This window comes from Herpailurus yagouaroundi, unplaced genomic scaffold (genome assembly GCF_014898765.1).
Source record: "Herpailurus yagouaroundi ecotype Mexico unplaced genomic scaffold, PumYag 188, whole genome shotgun sequence".
NCBI lineage: Eukaryota > Metazoa > Chordata > Mammalia > Carnivora > Felidae > Herpailurus > Herpailurus yagouaroundi.
The window spans coordinates 32,203,146-32,217,118 of record NW_024412419.1 but is presented as its reverse complement, the minus strand read 5'-3'; the positions used below and the strand labels follow the sequence as shown (position 1 = coordinate 32,217,118).

Sequence of the window (13,973 nt, the reverse complement as noted above, 5' to 3'; positions counted from 1 at the left end):
AGACCCCCTACTGTTCAAAGGCTAATGGATGAGTTCCTAATTAATCATCAGACTTGTAGAAAACGTGTAACAAGTAAAACTTCCCCGATTTTATCAAGCAGTGCATTCCTAGAGGAAGAGCCTCTAAAGAAGTCGGTTTCAGTACCAAGATTTTGAATGAGTGGTAACCAAATGCCTCTAATTCATTATAGATAACTGCCTGGGAAGAGAGACAAATTGTTTAAAACTAATTTTTTTCTATTATTCTTGTGTTAGGGGCATGTCAAGGCTGTGGACCATCCTGGACATGGGGAAGCAGAGCACATTTTATTATCCTGTAGCCATGAAAGCCTCACTGCAATGATTACTCTGTCTGAGCTGTTAAGAACTCTGTTTTTTGTGTTGTTGTTTTTTTTTTTTTTTTAAACAGCTTACTTCTGGAAAACAGAACAAGGTCTTACCAGCCCTAAATTTTCATCCTGTTCCGGTGTTTTGTAGCAACTGCTGTGCATGTGCTATTAAAGCACTGATGTTGTTGCCACCTTCTTTCCAGACTGAAGAAAGTCTTTTAAAAGAGGACATAGCTAAATAAGTGTTTTTTTTCCCCCAACCCATCTGCTTATGAGTGTATGTGACACTCAGGATCACTAATGTGTCTCTGAATCCTGAGAACTCAATAACACATAGACTCTAGACTATTCTCATCTGCAGCACAACTCACACAAGTGAAAATGTTTCTTTGGCCTCCCAGGCTCAAGAGAAATCACTGTTCCCTGTACTGATTCTCATAGCCACAGAGAGAGAAATACTACTCTTCTGGTTCTCTTCCCGTTTAGAGACCAGTGTGTCTATAACCCTTGAACCTTCTATGTCATGGTTTAAGCACAAATTCTCCACAACTCAGATTGGCAACACGTAAAATACAACTCTTTACTGATCCTTTGCCTTAAGGGATGTTGGGTATTGCTTTGGGGAAGACATATAGCAAGACAGAACTGGCCCCTAACATCGTGTATATTAGCCTAAGAACATTGGGATGAATTAATAAGGTAAATGCCTAGGAAGCATAAAATTCACATCCATGTTACACGCTCAATTTTATACTGGGGGGAATGACTTCAAGTTGGAAGTTTTTGTTCTTACAAACATTTATTTTCCTCCAAATTTATTGTGTTTCTATAATGCTGTGAAAAGTCTTCGTTTCCCTGTTCCCAAGTGCTGAAGTTCAAAAAGCAAGCTCTCAACCACAGACTAATCTTCATCTCTTCAATGCCTTGTATGTTGATTTAGCTTCATATGTAAGTATTTATATTAGTTTTCCTCAGGGACTTATACATCTATATATATATATGTATATATATATTCCTACACAGATATATACAAGCTTTTTACCCTCATCTTACCACTTGACAATACAACTTTAAGTATGTTTTACACAGCTGTTCCTTGGTCAAGGTCATTTGCAAGAGCAAGTCGGTTTCTGAAGAAATCTTGTTTGGTGGGTGAAGGATCCATTGAGGGATTCTCATTAGTTTTTTCCCTGTATTCTGATCCACTGGACCTAAAATCTCAGCACACAGATAAAGTACAGGTTGATTTGGTTTTAATTGTTTTCAGATATTTTATCTATCCAAATTGTTTTGCATTTGTAAAACAGTTGCCTCTTAGATCTGGAATAATTTTTACTTCCCCTGAATTTCATGACTCAGGACATGTGTAGCTAAAATTTGCAAAGAACATAAAGAGAATTTCTTTCTAATGCTTTATGGAGACAATTGTGACAACTGTGTATGTTAGTGTAAGATATTATGTGGTAACACTGTAAAAGGGAAGTAAAGGCTCAGAAAATTTAGTAAATCCTATTTTTGTTTCAACCGAGTACTCCACAAATTACCAAGGCCCTTAAATTAAAATGGATGGAATTCATTGGTCTCAACTGAGGTTATCTAACAAGGGCCATCATTGAATTTGGGCATTACATTACAAACTCTTGCTGTTGCTTGTTTTCATTTTTAAATGAAAAATTTATTGAAGCCAACCACACACATATGCTACATTTGGTAGAATTCAGAAATTAGTACAGTAGTCAGATTGAGGAGATTCTATAATCTCAACCACCACAAAGGAGACCAAGCCCAACCAATAGTCAACAACTCAAATCAGTCCAATGGAGTCCCCAGTCGAGGGTGCATTCTTCCTTTATCTTGGTTAAGCCAGTTGGGTAATCCATCCCAGCTCTGCACCTTCTCCAGTTTGTTCATGTCAGAAGTCCCTGGAGGGAGGAGGCTTTCTGGAAATAACCTTTGAAAGGCTAGGCTGGGCCCTTTGGCTAGCTTAAACTCAGAGCTAGAATGGGTAAAACTAGCCCACTGACTGAGAACCAGTATCAAAAGACCTCATGCAGGATGTATGGAAGCGATGTTAGACATGAAATTCTTTGTCCAAAGCGCCTATACAACTGAACAAGTTCTCCATATGCTGAGGCAGAATCAGGCATGCTTCCACTATCCACAAAAGAAAGGTAAGTTCTTTCACTATCATTGGTATGCTACAAGTCCTCACTGTTGTTGTTAGATAAGTTAACTAAGACTCTTATCAGTTACTGAATTAATTGGGCAGAATTCAAACATCCCTTTACATTATTCAAAGAAAGCAGCTGGATCCACACAAAGACTAAAATCCTGATGTCTAGAAATCTGATGACTGAGTGGAGTTTTTTTACTCTTCACCCTGACACTTGGCCTCACAGATGAAGCCAGAGCTGCCCACCATGTTTTCTACTTCCAGTCAGGAAGAAGCACCATCCCACTACATCCCAGGGCATGGAGGAAAAACTATTCTTTCTCACCACACCAGTGCATCTGGGTACTCATCAGGTAAGATAATATCTGGCTGGGGTGAAAGTCCTTTTCCTTTTCAGAAGCCCCCTTGAAACAGCCTTCACGTGCCCCCCCCAAACTCTACACCTTCTCTCAACTCAGAACTCCCAACTACTTCCAGTTCAAATCATCCCTGATTAGTACAGTTGTACCCAAAATGTTAGGAAGATATATTTTTGACCATTTTATTCCTTCCCCATATCTTCTTTTATACAGAAGGCTAGGAATGCTTATAGTTATGGGGGGTGGGAAGTAGGAAGCAAGATTTGAATCTGGCTGGTGTTTCTTCTGAATGTTCCCCCACATGGCAGTTTCTGATCAGAAAGCCATTGGTCAGAACTTAAAATCTTTACCTCTCGTTTCCCCTCTTAGCTACATCTGATCTCTCCAAAACCCAATATGTCACACTTTGATGGTTCCAACATGCAACTGTTTAGCGTTTACCTGGAAATGGGAAAGCTTTGATGTCACCACCAGCCCCAAGGACCACAGAAATCTTCACCAGTTGCGTTCCCATTTCTGAAACAAATGCCAAAATCGCCCTGTCTAGTTTTCAAAGTCCACAAACTCAGCTTAGTATTTTCTTTTTTTAACCGCTCTTCTCACAAACCGCCTTCTCTGTGTCTCCAGGTGTGTGCATTTCTCGATAGTAACTATTAATTAACTAATAGCTAACTTGCTAATCCTTCTCAAAATCCAGCATTCTACGGTAGCCAGAACTATAAGCTTATTTTTACCCTTGTAAAGGTAATTTTAACTGATCTCTTTACATGCTTACATGGTATGTGGTCACTTGGACTCTTCCAAATGTGTGGCTATGAGGCTCTGATGTAATGTGTACCTAAATTACTGGGAAATACCTACAGAATCTAGGAGAAATGGCCAGCGTATTTGCTTTTATTCCCTTTATCTATAAAACAGGAATGGCTTTTGAGCTCCTGGGGCCATTCTGGTTGAATGCAGGGCAGATCTGAGCAGACACTGGAGGGACAGGCAGGCAAACACTTGCTGGCCCAGGGTACAATGGCTGCCAGTACATTGGGACACATAGCCATCCAAGTGTTTGATGGAAAGAGAACAACCTGTTGCTAAGTTCCCTTCCACTCAGTCCACACAAAGAAAATAACAAGCTGGGTACATTATACAAGTACAGATTTGCTACAAATAAGCCTTGAAAGTTTGCCTGGAGCTTGGAAAGGGAGGAGGGGTAGAATCCAGTGCCTTGGAACCCTCTGACCTAAGAAGGGCTGGTTTTCTGATTGGAAAGATTGTTCACTGTGAACAATCTTCCATGCTTCCATGCTTTAGGAGCACATGGAAAAGTAAGGGAGCAGGGGAACACCATCCTGTCAGCCAAATGAGTCAGCCCTAGTAATCAACAGGGTAACACAATGAGCACTCATTTAATATGTCTTTTGAGTGCTTAATATCCTCTAGGTACTGAACCTTCAGCTAGGTTACCCTTACATCTGAACTGTAAGCTTCTAATGGGCGAGAACTATTTCTTTTACTTCTTTTGTGCTGGACAGAACCTAGTACACTGACTTAGTGATTGATTTCAAATGACCTATTAAGAAAAATTTGTAATGAGGTTTAAGTAATCTAAAATGTTATGCCTTTAATCACCTCCTTCAATTTTAAAGTTATGTAGGGAAATGAGATGGGAAATGAGAGAGAAACCCACAGTGGGTAAGAATAGGAGAAGGACTTGAGATAGGCTTTGAGGAGGCAAAGAAGAAGGTGAGGGTAAAATTATCAATTAAATCTTTAGGAGTCCTGCTTTCAATGACATGATCTTTTCCACTGCCCAGGTTGGGCATATACTAAAACAACTGATAAGTCACCAAAAGAAGAGAATTCACTGACGTTCAATTAAATGGGGGTGCTGTAGAATTAAATGTGTGTGTGTGCGCGTGTGCATGATTAATGGATTTTGATGTGATTGGTGCAGGGAGGAGACACTGAGGTATGTAAGTTATAAAGTGTTAAAGAGGAAGGGAATGGGTAAGGAAGGAGAATTAGTCATTTGGAAGCCATATTCTTTTTCTTCTACTCTCCCAAATTTGCAGATAAAAAGAGCATCTACATTCTACCCCTAAACTGCCTTATATAATCCTCTTCCTCCATGCCACACCCCTAACCAAGAATACTTACTAAAGTAAGTGCAGGATTTATATATAAAGTAGCATTTGCCTCACACTTCAGAATAGGCTAGGTATAAGTCTTTGACAGCCTCCATGTACAGCCTTCTAGAATGGAGTTTGCCTTACTCCCTGATCAAACGCAGGGAAATAAGGATTCAGTGCAGCATTAGCCTATCACATTAGGTCTGTTTCTGGCTTCTAAGGATCTGCATTAAAGAATTTTAAAGTCACTTAACATTTTCAAGCTTTAGATACGTATAGTCTTTATGCTGATCAATTCTGGGCAGCTTTCAGGGACATGTGACCTGGTATCTACCCAGGACAAATGTGCCTGAGATAGAAATAATCAGAGCATCATTCTTTTCCCCAAATATCTTGGGTGTTTTTCAGGATTTTTTTTTTAATGATGTCAACTTGACTCTCCCTTTTGAATCCTTGTGGGTATGAGCATTCATTCGGCCCTCCCAGCCTCAGAGGGAAGAGAACCCTTTCTCAGGTTTTCTGTTGCATCTGGCTCCATGCCTAGCTTCATCCCGAAGCAGCATTCTGGGTGTGTGGGGCCACCAGCCAAACAAGCCCCTATGGATACAAAAAGTGTGTCAGTGTAGACAGGAATGAGCCTCCAGAGGGCTGTGGGAGAGGCAGGCAGCGAGCCCCAGGTGTGACACAGGTGGCTTTTCTGGCACTAGTCCATTTTGGACCTCTGAGGCCAGGTTCTCGCACGGTTTTGGTACCCAGGATTAACCACTTCTTAAAGTCACAGGGCTTGCTGCCAGCCTGACCTCCCAACACATGGGAGGAGAATAAGCTAAATGTCTCGTTCCGGTTCCTCCCTGTACCTGTCCACATGCCTGACTTCAGAGTGCAAGCTCCTATACAGCAGCTGGGACTGTGTCGTTCGCGATTCCTATACAAGCGTCTCATACAGTACGTGCATGTAAGAAAGAATGCTTAACTACTGAGAAGAATGGTGTGTTCTCATCTGAATTAAGAGTCACTGACCTTTCTGTGCTACACTGGGACCTTCCTGCCCTTCCTCTCCACCTTAGCATAATGGAGCAAACTTCCCCACGGCTCTTCTTGAGAACACTCAGGAGAAGGTACTCAAGCTGCTTCTCTATCCTGTGCAGAGTCCCAGAGCGCACGCTGTGGCACCGTGCACGCAGGCGATAAGCAAGTATCACCTGGTGGTGCTCACAGTCCAACCCCAGATGTTCAAAGCCAGGAAAGCCTGCCGGAGGGAAGAGCCATCTGTGTGGTACCCCCCTTTACTTCCATTCAGGTAACGCTTCAGATTTTAAATACAAAGGCAGCAGCACGATTGGTGGCAGTATTGTGATTGATGCAGGAGAGACTGATCTATGAGAAAGGATGAGAAGGCTAAGGGGATCCATTTAACCCTCTAAGAAGAAGGATCCCCCAAAGGTACAAGAAGACAGAAAGCAATCGACCAACATGAATTTGGAGAGTCCACAGCTAGTCCTCAGCATTGTGCCAAGGGAGGTGGGGGGCTACAGAAAGATAAAATCAGGTCTTCCACATGGTGAGTCTTTAAAATTATAGGTCCCAACGCCATATTAATTTCTTGTTCCAGGTGTTAAAAAGATGTGATTACTCAGATTGATCTAAAACAAAGCCAACAAAGCAAATCTCAGCACTAGGAAGAACTCAGGTGCTTATCTTGGGCAATCTCCCACTTAGTGTAGGAATCCCTTCCGTTAGCACCCCTGAGGAGGGCCACCGTCTTCTACTCAGGAGAACCCACACCCTCATGAGGGAGCCAGCTCCGGATTCAGGCACCTCTTACCCATTTCTCCTAGTTCTGCCCCCTGGATACACAGAGGACAAGTCTACTCCCTCTGCCTCAAGTACCGGCAGAGCATTTTCTAACATCTCTCTGAAAAAAGGAAATTTGCGAATCCATGGCTCATTGCTTTCCAACAGACAGTACCCACTCATTATAAATGTCAGTGGGCAAAAAGTGGCTGTTTGTTTTGGGAATACTGTGGTTTTAAAAAAGAGATAGGCTCAAGCAGTGCCTATCTTAGGAGTCCTTAGAAGGATTTAGGGGCCTAAATCCCAAGGTCAGGCTGGAGAGTTGTCTCCTTCCAGGTCTCTCCACCCCGGCCAAACATGATAGAAACAGGCACTGGGCCGAGAAAAATCTGTCTATGAACCTAAAGAGAGGGATACAAGTCTTAACTCCTCACCCCTTGCATAAAGGGATCTAGCAACAGGCATGCACCGGACTACCTCAGCAGAAATTAGCTGTGTCTAATTGCAATACTGTTGCTCTCTTCCTCTTTCTCATTCTTCCAGTAATAACAGGCAGGGATCCTCAGTCAGAGATCCACTAATCTCAGTACCACCCTCCCCATAGGAGAAAAATTAGACAAACCATGAAAAAAAGTTCTTACTCCAGGCCTGTCCTCAACTCTTCCATCAAAACTGTTATCTAAATCAGCCAGTAAATTCTACCCTCAAGGATAAAGTGATTTCCCTGTACTTCCTCACTTATCAGCAAGTCTCTAAAGGCAGCAATATACTTTCCCATCCACTAAATGTTTAAAACTGACTGCAAGAACCACCTCTATCAAGAGAAACTAAGTAAGGGTGAAATCTCTCTAAAGGGGGGGGGGGGGGGGCCTCAGGCCCAGTGGAGATAGAGACAGTAGTCTCTCAGGCAGACAATGGCAGGACTGGACAATCCCTCTAAGGTCAAACTCTAAATGCTCAGATCTCTCTTCCTTACATTTCATGCTGGGGTTTGGCCACCTTCTCCCAGTCTGTAAGACAGTGCTGGTAAGTGCTGGCCAAAATGCCTGGTGGGTGATTTCATACAACAAGAACTTAGAATCTTAGAAGGACCACAGAAGGGAAATGTCTTGTTTTTGCCTCCTATGGAGTATGGAAGCTCCATTAAAGTGATTTTTTAACTAGGGCCCAAACCAAATTCATTCTATCATTTCTGCTAGGGAAAACACTAGCAGAAGTCCCAATAAACATGTACTAGCATCCAGGATAACTATAGACTCCTACAGGCAGAAGTGCTGAGATCCCTTGGAAAACTTTCCACAGGTGGGGAGATTCGCATGGAACCTCCCATTACACCCAACCCCACGCCTCCCAGTCTAAAAGGGATTTGATTGTCACCAGCTCATTACCCAGGGGACCTCCTCTGCTTACTCTCCTCAGACACATGACTTGGGAACAAGGAAGTAGAGCCAAAAGATAGAAGAGGCAGAGGACAGGGCTGAGTTTGCTTTTACTCTAGGAGATGACAATGAGAAACATCCTGACCTGGCAGGAATCATGGCTACTGGCTGCAGGCACTGAGCTTGAAGCAGTTGAACCAGGCTACTTGAAACTTATTACTGTTAAAACCTCAAGATTTAGCCCAAAGGGAAAGGAGTTATGATGCTGTCTTGTCTAAGGGCTACTCACTTCTTTTTAAAGAGCTTGCGGAAGGAGCTGCGAAAGCCCCCTTTCTGGTCTTGCCTGGGGTTTTGATCGCTGAAAGAGGTCTGTTCGCTCTCTCTTTCTTCCTTTGGACAGAATCTGGTGGTATCTTCTAAATGCATCTCCTGAAAACACAAAAGAGGGGTGTTTATTTACTCTTTTCCAAAGCTAATATCATCCTGACTGGGACAATTTTTTTACCTTCTGTCACTCTCCTCTCCCACCCCAACGCACTAATGGTGAGCACCCTATTCCAACTAAAGCAAACCTAGGCTAATTAAGAAATCAGAAGTTGAGGGGTGCCTGGGTGCCTCAGTTGGGTAAGCGTCTGACTCTTGATTTCTGCTCAGGTCATGATCTCACAGTCGTGAGATTGAGCCCCATCAGGCTCTTCACTAAGCATGGAGCCTGCTAGGGATTCTCTCTCTCCCTCTCCCGCTTCCCGTTCCCTGCTTGCACATGCGTGCCTACTCTCCCTCACTCTAAGTAAATAAATAAACATTAAAAAAAATAATAAATCAGAAGCTAAACAGAGGACAATTTTCTGCTGAGTGCAGAAATAATTTGTATGTATCAAGGCAAACAGTCTTAGAGTAGGATTATCCTATAACAATAAAGATGAGGACATAAAGGAAGTTAGCAAGTATCTAGACTATGGAGAATAACTTCTTATTCTGGCACCAATACCGTTCTGCTGGAAAACAAGTAGTGGTCCCCCCACATCTCTGCATATGTTTCTCTTTCCACAAAATAAGGCAGTTTCTTGATTGTAATGTTAGTTTTAAACTCATGTTCCTGACTCTCCTAGACATAAATGAGGGAAGGAGGCTTTGAGAGGTCAGATCTGTTTAGAAGTAAATGGCAACTATGTATATCTGGGCATGTACGTGCAAGTGTCTGTGTGCATGCCACACATTTTCAACCTGCAAATACACCTTTAATACGGTTTTTATAATTCTTAGTCCGTGGTATTTGGCATGCGAAGTAAAAATAAATAAAAAAGAAGGCTCTATCTCCTGTGAACTTTCTAGTTTCTTTTTAAACGTGAGGTGTGCTAGGGGTGCCTCCGTGGCTCAGTCTGTTAAGTGTCTGACTTCGGCTCAGGTCATGATCTTGTGGTTCATGAGTTCAGGCCCTGCGTTGCGCTCTGTGCTGACAGCTCAGAGCCTGGAGCCTGTTTCAGATTCTGTGTCTTCCTCACCCGCTGCCCCTCCCCTGCTCATGCTCTGTCTCTCTTTCTCTCTCTCTCTCTCTCTCAAAAATAAATATTTCTAAATAAATAAATAAATAAATAAATAAATAAATAAATAAGATGTGCTAAATAAAAAATGCACTTATATTTATGTTCCATATGAACAAAATATTTACTATGAGGGTGACTGAAACTTAAAAGTAACCAAAAATAGCTGCTTAATTTTGAACGTGAGAACCCAAGAAGTCAAAGCAAACACTACCCGAAACTTTCATAAACTGGATGGGTGACTGCTTGCTGACAGTGAAGTGAAGCATGGGGATTTTTTTCTTTTTTTTCAGGAAACATGGGTTTGACTTTGAGAACTTAACGTGGGGTTGTAGTAGCAGATCTAGAGATTCTCTGGACTCTACTAAGAGTCATAACTAAACTATGGAGAGCAATATCTTGATGGCTTACTGTTTTTCAAAGTGTGGTCCTGGAGCAAGAGAATCAACTGGAGCTTCTATTTACAATGTAGGTCCCTGGGGGACCTGGGGGGCTCAGTTGGTTGAGCAGTCAAGCATCAGACTCTTGATTTCTGCTCAGGTCATGATCTCATGGTTCATGAGATCGAGCACCACAGAGGGCTGCACACTGACTGCGGACCCTGCTTGGAAATCTCTCTCTCTCCCTCTCTCTCTACTCCCTCCCACCTCTCTCTCTGTCTCTCTGTCTCTGTCTCTCTCTCTCTGTGTCTCAAAATAAATAAACTTAAAAAATAAAACATAAAATGTAGATCCCTGAGCCCCACCCAGACTTTCTGAATCAGAAACTCTGGAGTTAGGTCTAGGTAATCCTTATGCACACTTAGATTTTAAAAATCAGTGGTTTGAGTTATCCTCCTGCCCACCTGTACTTAATGTTTGTATGTCACCCCGGGGAAGCTTGCTAAAATGCAGAATCTGATTCAGTAGGTCTGGGGCAGGGCTCAAATTCTGCAATTACAATTAAGCTCCCAGGTAATGAACTACTAGCCCAAGGATCACACTTTGAAAACTGGGCTTTTAGGGACTATTTAGGAACTACATATATTAAGTCTAAGGAAAATCTCTCTGTGCAATCATGATCTTGATTATATCTTGCATTTATATAGCATCCCAGACTTTACCAAAGCATTCTCACATACTGTATCTTTCTTGGCCTGACCCTACAACAACCCTGTGAGTTAAGTAAGGTATATATTGGCTTATTTTTACAGATGAGAAAACTGGAGGCACAGAGATGCCAAGTGAATTGTCCAAAAGCACAGAGCTATTTGTCAGCAGAGCCGGGACTAGAACCCAGATCTCCTGACACCTAGTCAGGTGCTCTTTGCACTAAATCATGTTGCTTTCTCTCCTGACTCTGAGACACAGGGTTTGGCTGGTTCCGCAGGACAGGGGTGGAAGATACACAGAGTATATTTAAGGAGATGGAACAGTAAGAGCTTTATACATCTCAGGGGCGCCTGGGTGGCGCAGTCGGTTAAGCGTCCGACTTCAGCCAGGTCACGATCTCGCGGTCCGTGAGTTCGAGCCCCGCGTCAGGCTCTGGGCTGATGGCTCAGAGCCTGGAGCCTGTTTCGGATTCTGTGTCTCCCTCTCTCTCTGCCCCTCCCCCGTTCATGCTCTGTCTCTCTCTGTCCCAAAAATAAATAAACGTTGAAAAAAAAAATTAAGAGCTTTATACATCTCAGCAGGAAAGAGCTGACACCGTTAAAGACACGGCTTTTGAATGGTTCATCTTTTGCCAACTAAAACCCTATCTCACTTTCACCTCAAAAACACTCACACTCACATGCACACACATACACATATATACACAAACATAGATGTACCCTATACACACATGCATGTACATCCCCACCCATACACACGTGCACACACATAGACCCACAGACACACACAGCCTCGGCCCACCTGGACTTTGCATTCTGCCTCTCTCTAGGATTCCTAATGATCCACACCTTCTGGATTTTTAGAAAGAAAAATTTTGTCCAAAAATGGAAATAATAAGGTGAACTTTGTGTGAAAACCTCACATGCTTGGCAAATTTAGTGATAACCGTAAGAGAAAAGGCCTGTTTTAATTGATCTCTGTTTGATATCTCCTAGTGTCACTTTCTGAACTGACTTGACTCATGTCTGACACTGTTAAGGAATGAAACTTGCTGTCTAGTATGTGTGGTTAATAGTCCCTGATATATTGTTTAGTATTATCTGGTATGCCTGATAAACAGCCACAAATATTTTACTTACTGTTTGCTTCTCGGGAATATTGTTATCTCTGATTAATGGGTTTTTTTTTTTTCCTGTCAATTGTTGAACTCCCATTTTTCCACATATTAAATAGGGGGATAAAAGATACTTCTATGAACATGTGAAAAGCATTCTTTGCAGCTTAGACTATACTACTTAGAAGGTTCTGTATGTAAATCTTTGCCCATCCCAAGTCACTTTGAATTGGCATTATTATTTCCTATCTCCTTCCCTTGTTGATGAACTTTTAAAGTTCAACACATATCCAAGATTGGGTTGTCTAAGAAATTTTGCCTAATAGAATTTTGTAACGCTCAGAGTTGAAAATCAGAGCCCCCACAAAAAACAAAACAAAACAAAACAAAAAACTCTGGGAACCCTGGGGGAATCCCAGCAATTTTAGCTGAGCATAGGAAGGTCCCTCTGCAGAAACCAGTCGGACTTGGATTCCTGGAGTCCAGATCAGCTACAAGTTCCAAGGTTCTTCACAACCCAGTCCCTTCCTGTTCCTGTGGCCTGTCACATTTGTTCATATTTCCCTATCTCACTCATCATCTAGGCAGTTTTTAAAACTGAATTCAGACATTCAGTTTATCCAGGAGGCCCTCTCTGACCATCATCACCCCAGGAAGGTTTAAATACCCCTCCCCTGTGTTCCCACAGTTTATTATAATTCTGTGTTTCTGTGTTTCCTCCCTGCAATAAGCCAGTGGTCCTGGAGGTCAGAGACTAGGCACCATTCATTTCTGAACCCTCAGCACTTAGGACAGAGCCCAGTGGGAGGCAGGTGCTCCGTGTCTGCTGAAAAATGAATGAATGAAAGGAGTCAGTGATCCTCACTCTGTCCCCACTCACTTGGAAATAGGAATAGGTGTACAGGGCCCTTATTCCTGGAACACCCGCAGCCTCAGCCTAGGCAAAGGATCTCCAGCGCTTGATACAAATGATACTTAATGCAGGTAAAGTTAGTTCTGGACTATATCATTTTCAAGATGTACCAATACAGAGCTGCCCTGTAAACCCTAACCACCATTTCTAAAGTGATGTTGAAGGGGAAGGATGGTGGCAGAGGTCAAAGCTATCCAGCTACTCTCTGCTTAATCAGAAATTGCGTTATTCTAATCACATGCTGAGAAATTAAGTGTTTGCTCAGGAACTACTAGACCTTTCATGGGTAAGTATTTAAACACCTCTTTAAATGTCCCAAGGCTTGCAGACAGCAAGGTTAGACATCAAAATACTGAACAATGATATGGACGCTAAAGAAGGTACTTGTGAGTCAATGTGTCCTTGACTATTTTGTTGTCCCCATCCCAGTGGAGTCTGCAAAGCAGTGTAACACCCTTTCCCAGGCACAAGGTAAGCAAGCAGAAATGAACTTCGCTTTGCCGCTGACTTTGCAGGGAGTCCACTGTGAGATGGAGCCACCTGACTCTTCCCTAGCTACGAGCAAGTAGCTACTAGCTAGTGCGTGTCGAGGAGTGGAGCAGGCTGGCACACCGTGTTGGGTTTTAAACGCCTCAACAAGAAGGTGCGCCTAGCGGGCAGAGGAAGAAACGAGCCTGGGACTTGCGTGCAGGTCTTTAAAAGTGAAGTGCAACTGTGAAGTGCCACAGCTTAAGCAGCGAGGCAGAGGACACGCCTAACTCTTGGAGGGGGCGGGAGGGGGGCGGTGTAAGCAGGTCTAACAGTCCGTCTGTCCTGCTGGCTCTTTGCCGTCATACATACACATGTAGAACACGCCCTCGTGCCCTGGCACTGCAGAACGGGCGCTACCGCTCGCCTCCGGGGGCATCTGAGGGGGCAAACCTCCGATCTGGGCTCTCCCTCGACGGCCTCCGCTCCCCCTCTGGCCAGCCCGCTTTCCCCTCCACGCTAGGGGAGCCCAGGCTGCTCCCTGGAGATCTAGGCCCGGGGCTGCCGGCGCTGTGGGTCTGGGTTCGGTTTTACTTTACCCTCCTTACTTCCAAATAGGTCTGCTTTTCGCTTTGGGACCTCTGTTGGGGGAAGAAGGTCCTGGGCGCGCCGCGGGCTGCGGCCGC

General features: G+C 43.4%; 1 protein-coding gene across 1 annotated transcript in view; it reads right to left on the bottom strand.

The window, feature by feature from the left end:
• Positions 1-347: 347 nt before the first annotated feature.
• Positions 348-13,973, bottom strand: part of ARHGEF33 (Rho guanine nucleotide exchange factor 33) — a 75,453-nt gene continuing 61,827 nt past the window's right edge. Inside the window, exons 17-19 of the mRNA XM_040496881.1 lie at positions 13,887-13,972; positions 8,447-8,586; positions 348-1,540 (exon numbers count right to left, since the gene is read on the bottom strand). Coding sequence (XP_040352815.1) covers positions 1,411-1,540; positions 8,447-8,586; positions 13,887-13,972 — 356 coding nt within the window. The 3' untranslated portion in view covers positions 348-1,410. The remainder of the gene's footprint in view (positions 1,541-8,446; positions 8,587-13,886; position 13,973) is intronic.